This window comes from Heliangelus exortis, chromosome 4, assembly GCF_036169615.1.
Source record: "Heliangelus exortis chromosome 4, bHelExo1.hap1, whole genome shotgun sequence".
Taxonomy (NCBI): Eukaryota; Metazoa; Chordata; class Aves; order Apodiformes; family Trochilidae; genus Heliangelus; species Heliangelus exortis.
The window spans coordinates 8,883,824-8,895,571 of NC_092425.1; the positions used below are offsets into that span (position 1 = coordinate 8,883,824).

Genomic DNA, 11,748 nt, shown 5'->3' on the forward strand with positions numbered 1-11,748 from the left:
AATGGATGGCTGAACTTTTTTTTGTTCCCTTACAAGGCAATTTGCCAAGGAGTCAGCATGTTCAGATCAAGCTGAGGATAATTCTCTGTCTAAACATTTTAGTAATATTTTTGTTGCCACCATTCTTGACTTTGCCATTAGATAAAAAGGAAGGATGCTCCAGCAGATGTTTTGTGTCAAATATGTGATTTCATAGAAGACATTGAGTAAATTTGTGTGGATGTGAGAAGTACTGTTTTTCCATAATGGGTTCAAAGAGCTTTCAAAAAGCTTTTTGTATTTATAAAGAACTTCTGAGAACTTCAGATCATTTGTATGGTATCTCCCAACCTCTGTGGATCTGAATAGCAATTTTTCTGGAAGTATTTGTATGCTGTTTGTAAAAAGCCATGATCTGTTTTATTTGCATTTTCTAAGACAAGAATCTTCAGCAGTAACCACTGCTGAAGTGGTTTTTCAGAAATATTTTCAGAAACACTTCAGTGTGTTTACATGGAATATGCCAAGGCAGAAGGCTGTTTTCAGGTAGCAGCCACCACAGATTTCCTTAGGGCAGAGAAGCAGTGCAAAAGTTCATTATGAGCCAGAGTGTTGGTTGTAAAATACCTATAGCAACTTCAGCTCTGAAGCAGCTTGCTGATGAAGTTTTCATACCAAGCTCTCTTGACTGGAGTCTCATTTGCAGACAGTGTTGCATTGCATCTCACTCTTGACAACATTCCTGTCATCACTGCTTGTTTACAGGGAGAATGGCAACTTTGCAAAGGGGAAATTACCACAATGAGAATTCTATGGTAGTGATAAATGTTTGTACTTCTTATATAATTCTGCTGAGAACATGAATGCACCAGGAAGATTTACTAAATACATAAACTTCCTCCACAATAACTCAAGAAGAGTCTTGTCTTTGTTTTTGGTAACACTCTAGCATGGGAACAGGAGTATGGGGCTTGGGCTTTCTAGCAATTAGCTGAGCATACAGTGGTATGAATTGAGCAAACTCCAACTGGATGAAACAAAATAGACCTTGCTAACTGTGATACATCTGATGACCTGAAGGAGTTAATGAAATCCACGGTGCTGCTTGGCGATAGTTCCTGCAACCAAAAAGTAGTCATCAGGGGAAGATGTGCAAGTCCATGAAACAAATTTTTGTGCTTTGGGAACATCAGAAGTGTTGTGGTATTTTTGTTTTGTTTTGCTTTGCTTTGCTTCATTTTGCACTCTTCTGCAGATCTGTCTGATCTTAGCGCCCAGGAAGATTCAGTTTTGCAGCTGCCTCGAAGCACTTGTTACCTCACTGGCAAATGTATTTAATCCAAGAGATACCCACTGATTTTGGTGGGTTTAGCTGCAGTGTTGCTTTTAATAGATATATCCAGGTCAATGCTTCAGAGCAGAAATGATGGCATTCTTCCCACTTGCTGCCCATCTAGATGTTATTATATTGGAGAAAAAAATTAATTGAATGAAAGTATCCCAGATGCATGGACAGATGGCAGTACCTGTAAGTCAGCATCAGACAGGCATGTGTTAGCAGGAAAGTTTGGCATCAGCTGGAGGGAAGCAGGGATGTGCTGGCTATTCAGCTAGAAAAGGGATGTGAGGAAAATAAACTGCTGCTCTCAGCATGAATGCTAAGTGTGTGAGGGGCTGGGGAATGCTTTCAGAGATAATTTGGTTGGTATAGGTGAGGAAACGATAACGCAAGCTCCAGAGTAAATTGGATGGGCTTGTCAAAGCCAAACCAGACAAAATGTTGCCATGGTTATTGAGTCAACCAAATAAAAAGAACACCTCTTCCTTTGAAGTACAAAGGCTCAGGATGGCTTTGTGGTCCCTCACAAGGGCTGTGGGTAGAGATGAACGTTCAGATTTGCTGCCTCCTGTCATTAGGGAATGCAAATCAGAGCATGAAAATGCAAGCAGAGGAGTGACAAGGTGCCTCAGGAACACTTTGCCTCGTTTATGCCTAAAGAGTTCTCCTGGGAGTGCAGACTGATTGCTGTCCATTCTGCACAAAGGGTAGGCTGACTGATTTTATTGATCCTCAATTATTTTCCAGTATTGTTTGCTACATGAGTCCATGCAGCCTGGTTACATAGTCACAGTCCCCTAAAATAAGCCTCGGTGGCCAATGTAACCCCATCTTCATGATGAAGAACCTGCATTTTATTTTTTAACAATAGATAAAGACAAGCACACCTAGTTTTAATACATTCACAGAAAGATTTGATGTATTATTGCAGAAAGGGGAGTGTACATTTAGGAGACATGTTATTCTATATTTTATATAGTACAATGAGAATTAGCTTCAGTACTGGTTTTGATAAGGGAAATTATTTTTCTGTGTTACACTTACAGATGTGGTTTTAATCAGAATTTTTACTCTACTCCAATAAATTTGGAGTTTGTGAGAAAGAAAAGAGAAAAGAGGAAAGAAAAGCAGTACAAGGACATAGAAAGTATTCTGCTACCAGGGGAAAATAATGGCTGTGAAGATGAGGATCCAGCTTGAAGAATTTAGTGGCAAGGGCAGCAAGGGCGAAGAAAGTCACATTAAAACAGAGATGCAGTCTCTGGTGGGTCATTTGAATTTCATCTGCAGAGTAATTTTCATGCCATTTAGCCATAGACACAGCAGGAAGAAGGAAGACTAAACACATTAAAATTACAAAATCATAACAGGAGGGACTGGGGCTTGTGGTCATTATCTGTGATAAAATTCAATGATACGGTAGGCTGAGCTAGTGCTGTATCATGGATTTTGAGTGCTTACAGAAAAATATGGTATGCAACAGGAGAAAAGTCTGTAGCACATTCGTCCTGGGTTCATGGCACATTAAGAGTCCATCAGGTATGGACGAAGAAGAAAGGATTTCTGGCCTTGGAAAAAGCCAAATAAACCCAAAGAGCAAAACATCCCAACCTGCTAAGGGGAGCTTCAGTTGACCCTTAGACTAGTGTCTCTGGGTTGGTTGTTTTTCAGATCCTTCAAGAAAACACAGGATATTTGAATAACTATTTATGCACTGCAAGATTAACAAATTTAGGGCCTCAGAAAATGGGCTTGGACTGAAAGCTGTCATCAGTTTTAAGTCGCTGTCCTTAACCCAAAGCCATGGTAGGATGCCCCTCTGAAGCTGGGAGAATGCTGTGCAGTGCTGCACACCTTGGCAGTTCAGGCAGTCAGTTTGTACAAGCACACCCCCACAGCACACTTCAGTACCAATGATCCTGGTAGAGAAACGTGCATTTCAGTTTTAAACAACAACCTGTAGTTTTCTGCACCTGAAGAAAGATGCTGTGAATTCTCTTATCCCCATGCAGCACAGGAGAATTCAAACATTACATGAAGATCCATGTTAAGAATTGATTAAGCTGCATTTAAGTTATACTATGAAGAGAGCTGAAGGTTCACAAGTGTTTTCAAAAAAAGGTTTTGACAGTGGAAAACAAAATAATTCAGGGAGCTTCAAGACATCCTGGGCTTCAATAAGTTGGCATAGATGACTGGAGCACACCTATTAACAAGAACCAAATTTAAGGCCAAGGTAGGAGAGCATCTGGTCAAAGGAGGCATAAGCAAAGACACCCAGAGACAAACCTGCCTGACACCTGGCAAGGGAGGTAGTGAAGAGAACAAACCTGGTCAGTGGCATTAATTGATATGGACACATGAAGAGTGAGAAAGTTTATTTTCTCAGCTGGGATGATAAGGAAGGGAAGGAGACAACTGAACAGAGATGTAAAAGCTGATTAATCAGCATTAACAAAAGCAATCAGCACAAATAGAACTGGCTGGTCACACCAGTCACACAAACTGCAGCAACCCAGGACTTTGCAATTGATACGGATGCAAACCTGAGGGTCTTTTTTTTCAGGCAGTCATAGCATGAACTAAAAGTACTTTTTTATTGGATTGGTGTTTGAGAAATCACATTCTGTTTTATGCAGACTGAAGTACATTTCATCTTGACTGATAGCAAATATGATGCAGAAACAAAAAAACCCCATAGATTTATAGAGCTCAAATTTATAAAGTATTATGATTACCTCATTTAACCTTGTGAACATTATAGACCAAAGTTCACACACTAAAATCTGTGTGAAGCCAATCCAACCATGGTTGCTCAAAAACCTAACACCTAAGGAAAATCCACGTGTGGTTTAAATGCTTCAAGCAAAAGAGAGGCTCCAACAAATCAGTTACTATGTTTTCCCCATAATTAATTATATTCACTGCTAAAACTGGGTGCCTTATTTCTAGTCTGACTGTATCAACATGCAGCTTTTGAGTATTCCCTCTTGTTTTTTTCTGCTAGATAAAAACCCAGTTTGTTATCATACAGCTTACATTTTAAAAAAATCATGAATTAAACACTGACTTACCAGGTATATGGTAAATATGAGGCAAAATGAAAAGGAAATATAATTTTTCCAAACAGAATATATACAAATGATTATCACTTGATACAATGAGCTAAGTAGTAACCCAGCATCTGAATCATCAGAATCTATCCATCACCTTTGCTATGCACTCAGATTGGAAAAGAATAATCAAACCAAGTTTTGATTGGTCTGGGAAACTCATTCTCAGCAACCTTGTTTAAGTATATTTATGCAATGTAAATGCAGAACACAATCAGATTTGTGCTCCCCAGTTATGCTTATTTAAAGAAGATTTTTTTTTCCCCTGTCTCCAAGGTATGGACTCTCTTTCTAGATTGGCAGATGGCTACAAACAAGCAACTTCTTGGAGAATCAGCACTTCAAACGCTATCATATTGGTTACTTTCAGAAACTTAATACTGTCAAAGATATAAAGTATTTAAAGGCAAAGAAAAATTACCTGCAGACTGCTTCATTTGAAGGTGACATTTCTGACTGACTTAGGTACGATACAACAGGTAACCACTAAATGTAGTTACTGGTGGATACTTGGCTGGTATAGAGCCAGTTGCCAGCCTTAGCCAGACTTTTTGACCATAATTTAACTCTAATAAAGCATTTCCAGTAATCACTCTGTCAGTGTACTTGTTATTATTAATATTTTCAGCCTGAAAAGTGAGTTTGTCTATTCCATCAATGACCAGGTAGCCAGAGGCCCGTGGACTAAATGATTCAATGGTATATTCAAAAACATAGACCCCCAGATATGGAACATGGAACTTCCCAGTTGCTGGGGCAAATGAAGCTCCGTAGTTGACATCCAGATTATTGAATCTGATGGGTCCTGGAGTTGTCATTCCGAATGTATGAGAGGCAAAAAAAGCCACCATAGGTGCATATCTGTATGATCCTTTTGAAAAATCTGGAAAGGAATAAAGAACAATTTCAAGTAAAGTTAGATTGCATAAAGACAAGCCAGCCCAGCCAGAATACCAAAAGCAGCTTTTCTGAAGTCACATCATCCAGTAGCTTGGGCAACTGAAGCACAGTATTTCTACATAAACACAGAGTTTTTCTGTATTGTATAAAACCAATTTTTTTCACAATTAGAGCTAGATGTATCCACAAAGGAGCAATTTTAGAAACAGCAAGGGAACTTTTTATCTATACTATGTTATCATTAAGGCAGCTGCTATTTTTCTTTTCTTTCTTTCTCCATGCCCCCCCAACATTTTTCCACTCCAGGATCTTTTATTATGCATCTATATGTACTGAAGCCAAAAATTTTCTCCACAAATCTTAGGCAAACACTGAAGAGGTTCAGCACTCCTGACGTTAAATGAGGGAATAAAAGTATACATTCTTCTCTTCAAGCTGAGCCTGCACACTATGATTCCCTGCCACTGTACAAATGATTTTATTCAGCATTCATATGCTGTCATGAGTGAGAATCAGCCAAATGGCTGCTGAAAGCTGCATAAAATTCACATTCCATGTGGTCTGGATATAAATTATTTGTTTGTTTCCAGACTGAATAAGCACAGCTTTTCACTTTTCTTTTTTGAAATATCTTTCAAGGGCTGCATCCTTTGCTGATGAAAAAATCAGACTAGTTTCTAAAATGACTCCTTGAGGCCACAGTCCCTCAGGTATTTATAGAGCATTTATGACCATGCTGAAGCTAGTATTTCCCCAGTGATGTGATTTTACATCACCCTTCAAATACATCCATTGCACAACCTCCTGCTCTGCAGAATTCAGCAGGGAGCTTTCCAGCTATCACAGCTGGTCCTAGTCCAATTTAATCCCTTTCTCTGGTCAGATTAAAGAAAGAGATCATGAGTCACCCACTGGGATTATTGTCTTCAGCACCAAAACACAGGACCAGCACTCCTTAAAGTGAAATGTGAGACCTCTGACCAGCAAATACTCCCAGATTAGGCACTGGGGCAGAGGCTGGCCCATGGAACAACTAAATTTGTTACTTACCAACACTCAGAGAATTGTCATTCACCAGCTTTGTACTGCAGTTGACTCCTCCAAAGGGGTGGCGACAAGCACAGACAAAACTCTGCCTGTCATTGATGCAGGTTCCTCCATTCTGGCACGGGGAACTGGCACAAGGTGAATACTGCCCTGTGACAGAGAGGGAGGAAAACAAACAATCTCAGCTGCAATCTCACTACAGTGCCACTTCCCAGGTTTTGAGTGTTTTGGAAATCCTCTTTGCCAATTCATGAAGCTGGTGGAATTTCTGCTGTGGTTCAGGGTGAAGACCAAATTCAGTCCAAGCTGCTCAGACCCTTTGCTATGCCAGACTTCCTCTTTGCCTGAACACAGCATACCCTCAGCTTCTCTCAGAATTACCAATAGATATCAAATTCTGCTTCTCTCAGAGGGCCAGGTACATGTAATAAGATAAAAGACATTACAAATCTAACTTTGGAGCATCTCACTCAACAAACACAATGAGAACCATCAAAAGACTGGGGTATCTGAACATCTGTAATCATACAGTCCAAGAGACTCCTGACAACAAACACCAACTTCTCCTTGCTCATTTTTTTCCCTCCTACCCTCCTCAATTTAATAACCTCTGTCCCTGCAACATAAATTTAAAGTCAGCAAAGCCTGGCTGCAGCCAAGCATTAGAAAATTCTACTTCTGCTGTTCCACATGTCTTTCCATAATAACCTAAGGCAGAGTGGCCCTATGGGTGTTCCTCAGGACAAATTCACTTTGGAGGATATTCACTCCCATCAGGAAATGGAGGGGGCTGAGAATCCACCCTTCCTTGCCACAGTCTGACACAGGGACCTGCAGTCCACGCACCACCTGGTTCTCACTTCCCCCTCCTAGTTGGTCCCAGTGGCAGTGCTGAGCACTTGGCTCAGCCTCCTTCTCATCTTCCTGTGCAGCAGCCCTCAGACACTACAGCAAACCAAGACACAAGTGAAAATCAGGCAGTCTGCAACCATGGGATTAAAGATATTCCCAATAGTGACATTCTCAATTTTATTTCCTGCTTTTGGCATGACAAAAGAAATAGTTCAGACAAATCTGTGCTTTGGTTTGGTGTCACAGGCACAGAAAGATGCTCTCCTAGGACAAAGCCAGCTTATCCTTCAGCATACAAAAACACAGATTTTGTGCTGCTGCTGTACAGATTGGACTGTCCTGTCTACAACAGTACTCACCCAGATGTGTCACAACCATTGCAGGAGAATCTGGCTACTGGTGATGAATGATCTTAAATGCTATCTAAACCACTTCCAGTATTTGTCCTTGACCACAAATAGCTCAGTTCCAGGATATCTACAGAGACTGCTGTAAAAGTATTGTGTTGCAAAGAACACAAATGGTACCATGGAGGTGGTTTTGCAAAACACCCTCACTGAGGATGTCCTTTCCTCTCTTCCTGACTGTGGATGAGCTGGCCAGACCACAGCTTGGAACACAGAGGATACAGAGGAATCTGCCAGTCTGGTGCTGCTGAGCTCTGAGCATAATTGTACAATGTGTTGTCATGGCAGTTTGGGAGGAAGAATATTCAGTCCATGTTAAAAATTCTAACCACAAAGCAATCCCAAGCCATATATTTTTCCTTTCTCTTGCTTTGGTGAAAGAAAAGTCATATTTTTTTAGAAAGTGAAGCTTTTCTTTGCCTGGAACTACCAGCAGCACTCTGGAAAGAGAACTCCACACAGTCCTGTGATGGTAAATCTAGACTGGTTTGTGGGAAAGTAAAAAGCCTTTCATAAAAGTGTCTACTTATTACCAGGGGAATGTTGGACTGGATCTTCACATAGATATTTCAGTAATGCCTGTAGGTATCTTCAAATTTTCATCCAGCCATTTTGTCATCCTGCATTAAACTATTTCCACATGGAATTTTTGTTGAGTAAGCAGAATGCTAAAGCATGTTTTGTGGTGGCCCTTGAATTTGCACTGATGGAGCACAAGGACTTAAAAATACAACAGTAATTCTTTTCACAGGAAAAAATGTCCATCCTATAATACTGGAAATCAAACAATTTAGGACAATCATGGCTGGGGTCACAACTGGCCATGAGGTAATACTGGTTTTCTTCTCAGATAATAGTTTTGCTGCACACTGAATTGAAGTTATTTTTCACTCATGTTTACCAAGCAGCCACATATTTACCAAGTGTGAAAGGAAAGCAGAAAGGAAGGAAAAGAGCTGATTGTGCTGACAGCATCATATTCCCAAAATACAAATGCTTTTTGTACGAACGTGGCAGCCTGCTTATCATAAACAAGAAATAAATCCAAGGAACAGGAAAAAGATCACAAAAAGGAAATTACAATGAGATTGAGACTAGCATTTTAGCAGTCTGCTGAGGGATAATGCTGCCTGAACCTAATCTTGGAGTTAAATCAAATTCAGACATGGATTTACCTACAATAAATTAATCCTCCAGGTGCAGCACTGCTTAACAGCACCTGGAGAGCCTGCTCCATTTGCTAGAACCAGGAGCTGTGGAGAGGTTTGAGTCAAGTTAGGATTTTCTTAGTAAGAGGCAAATGCTCTAGGATTCCACTGATCCAGTAATCTCTCTATAACTTCCATGTGGACTTCCCATAGCATGGATTTGCTGTCAGTTCTGGCTGAGGCTGCCCTCTGCCCAGTGTTTTCTTTTTTGCTTGCTGAAGGCCATGCTGAGACACTGTGTCCTTATTCTCTGGTTGCAGTAAAGGTGCCAACAAGTTCAGTTTAAGAAAGTATCTCCTGCTATAGCACATACAGAGAACACACTGAACACAGATGCTGTTTACACTCAGTATGGTAGAAGTGAGCCTGTTAATGCTGAGGTTTGCTACTCTTCAGGAGGGCAAGCAGCCAGAAGCTCTTGTGGGAAATATAGTGCAAATAGTGTACAACGAAGTCTTCAAACAAATAATAAAGCTCTGTCAGTGTCTACTGGGGTGTTGTTTAGAAGCAAATCAAATATTTAGCAATTTAATGGTGTCTTTATGTAAAGTGACTCCAGTGGTTCAATCTGGAAATGCTTGAACTGGAAGTAATTTACTAACATTTTCTCAATATTTAGTTATCAGGAAGTGTCTCCTGGGAAGCTCTGGAAGGTGGGAAGAGCCTGGGAATCTAATAAACCACCCTGCTCACATAGGATCAGGCTGGTTTTCAGTCTACAACTATTAATCACCTCTGGCTTAGTGATCTCAGTCTGACAGTGACAAAAGCTGAGTGCATCCCCAGTAGCCTGAGTGCCAGGGAACAACAGCAGAGGGACAGCCCTACCAGAGATGGCAGCCAGGAACTGAGGGTGGCAGCAGGGCTGGTGCCTCACTTGGACAAGTGACAAATAGTGTGGAGGGCCCTGAGAGGGAATGCAGGTATAAGCACTACTTAGCATCTTGGTGGTGCAAAAAAGCACAAAGATTCACCTGCAGTGCTCTTGGGTAAAAATTAGGCAGGAGAAGTGCCTCAGCTGTGCTGTTTTGGGTGGAGGCAGATTGGCAAGACTGATCTGAGATACTTGGATCATGACAGCTCTGTTGCTCTGCTAAGCAGAGGTAACTAATACTTCCACTGGGATGATTTCAGGGTCACTAAGTCAAAAACAACAAAACAGTTTCATCAGCCTGTTAAACATACAAATTTGAAATACATGTCATCAAGCTGTGCTGGCAAAAACATCAAAATTTTGCAATTAAAATGCAAGATAGCTACCATTTAAAGGTTTATTTCACTGCAGGCTTGAATGATAAAGCAACAGTGGAAACTTCCATTTTTTTTAGAAGTCAGAAATCACGTAAAAGCAAAACCAGAGACAGAGAGAGAACAAGAATTAAATTATCTCTCTCACACATGAATGCACTGTTTTAAATGCCTAAATAACACATCTGCACTCTCAGTTATTCCTGTTAACGGAAGGGTGGCATTACCTGAATAAAGTAAAACCACAACTAATCCAAAACCTGCAACAGGCCAATGCACTTACCTTTGAAAAGCCTGGCAGCCTCTAGGCTTTCTAGACAACAGACACAGCACTACATGGCAACAGGAAAATAGATATTGAGTTGAGCTGCCCTCACACTGCATCATGCATCTCAGCAATAGAGCAGTATTTTGGAAGGTAGGACCAGGTATAATCCATAAGCAAGATTAAAGAGGAGCTTGCTCTATATTTTTTCTCCCTTATGTTTGCTGCTTGAAGATATCTTGAGACATTCCCTCTTTTATTTACCCAGACTGCTGTTACAGTTAGTAGCAGGTAAAGTGTTAGGTTTTTCCACCCCTCATGCTCATATTGTAGCCTCTAAGTGACAAAACCCTTTTATTTCATTCATTCCACCACAGGGGAAGTCTCCAAGCCTGAATGTCCCTCAAACTCAATTTTTTTCTCATTGATTTCAAATGAGCATTGAGGAAAGTATTACCTCAGGGCCAAATTCTGATCACATTCAAGGCAATGAAAATCGCAGTGTGTTAGATGAGGATCAAACTTTGAACATGTTGGAATCAAGGTGAATTGTAATTCTAGAACTTTATTCTCATCTGTTTTAATTGAAAAATATTATCTAATACCAAATATATTATGTGATTTGCAAACTATGCCTTCCTATTTTTTTCTAGAAACTTTAGTAGAGTTGTTGCACGTCTCTAGAAGGACTCCTGGAATTTAGAAAAAGCTTTACTGGAGAAGAAAAAATCTACCCAGGCAGATGATGGATACTTAGGGTAATAGTCTTACTTCTTTAACTTACAGAAATGTAATGAATGACTTTTAAGCATGAGATATCACTAGGTGCTAAAGCTCATTACTGATGGAAAAGTCTGCATATACATTGCTGTGTAGAAACATTGCTCAAAAATAGACCTTTTCAACATCTGCAAAGATCTACACTGTCTGTAAAAGCAAGGATATATCCAATGTTATCAAGTAAGCTATTTGGTAAAATTCAGCATGAAATAAATAATAAATAGGAAAGGCATTAATTCATTAATGTAGAGTAAAAAACAGAAGCTGGCAGCTTCCTGTGCTCCAGGCAGGTAGCACTAGTGACATTTTCCAATGAAGTCAAAGGTTCAGGAAAGATCAAAGGCATCACATCTCATTTTCCCCTCATTTTAATTGTGAACAAGGGTTTTGAGTTTCTGTCCTGTGCAGAGCCAGGAACAGACAGCAAGTAGAAATATCTGAGAAAGAATTGCTATTTCTAATGTAAAAATAATCAAACTGCTTTGTAGCAAGAATCTGGCAAATCTCAATTTGTTTTGAAGTGTGACCACCTGTTGGAATACCTGTGTGTCCTCTCTAACTTGGAAAAGATAACCAAGGACTGAAATCTTCAGAGGGGATGACTTCAGCA

General features: G+C 40.2%; 1 protein-coding gene across 1 annotated transcript in view; it reads right to left on the reverse strand.

The window, feature by feature from the left end:
* Nucleotides 1–3,679: 3,679 nt before the first annotated feature.
* MMRN1 (multimerin 1) overlaps nucleotides 3,680–11,748 on the reverse strand; it is a 47,946-nt gene continuing 39,877 nt past the window's right edge. Inside the window, exons 7-8 of the mRNA XM_071742839.1 lie at nucleotides 6,382–6,528; nucleotides 3,680–5,314 (exon numbers count right to left, since the gene is read on the reverse strand). Of these exons, the coding sequence (XP_071598940.1) occupies nucleotides 4,893–5,314; nucleotides 6,382–6,528 (569 nt within the window). The 3' untranslated portion in view covers nucleotides 3,680–4,892. The remainder of the gene's footprint in view (nucleotides 5,315–6,381; nucleotides 6,529–11,748) is intronic.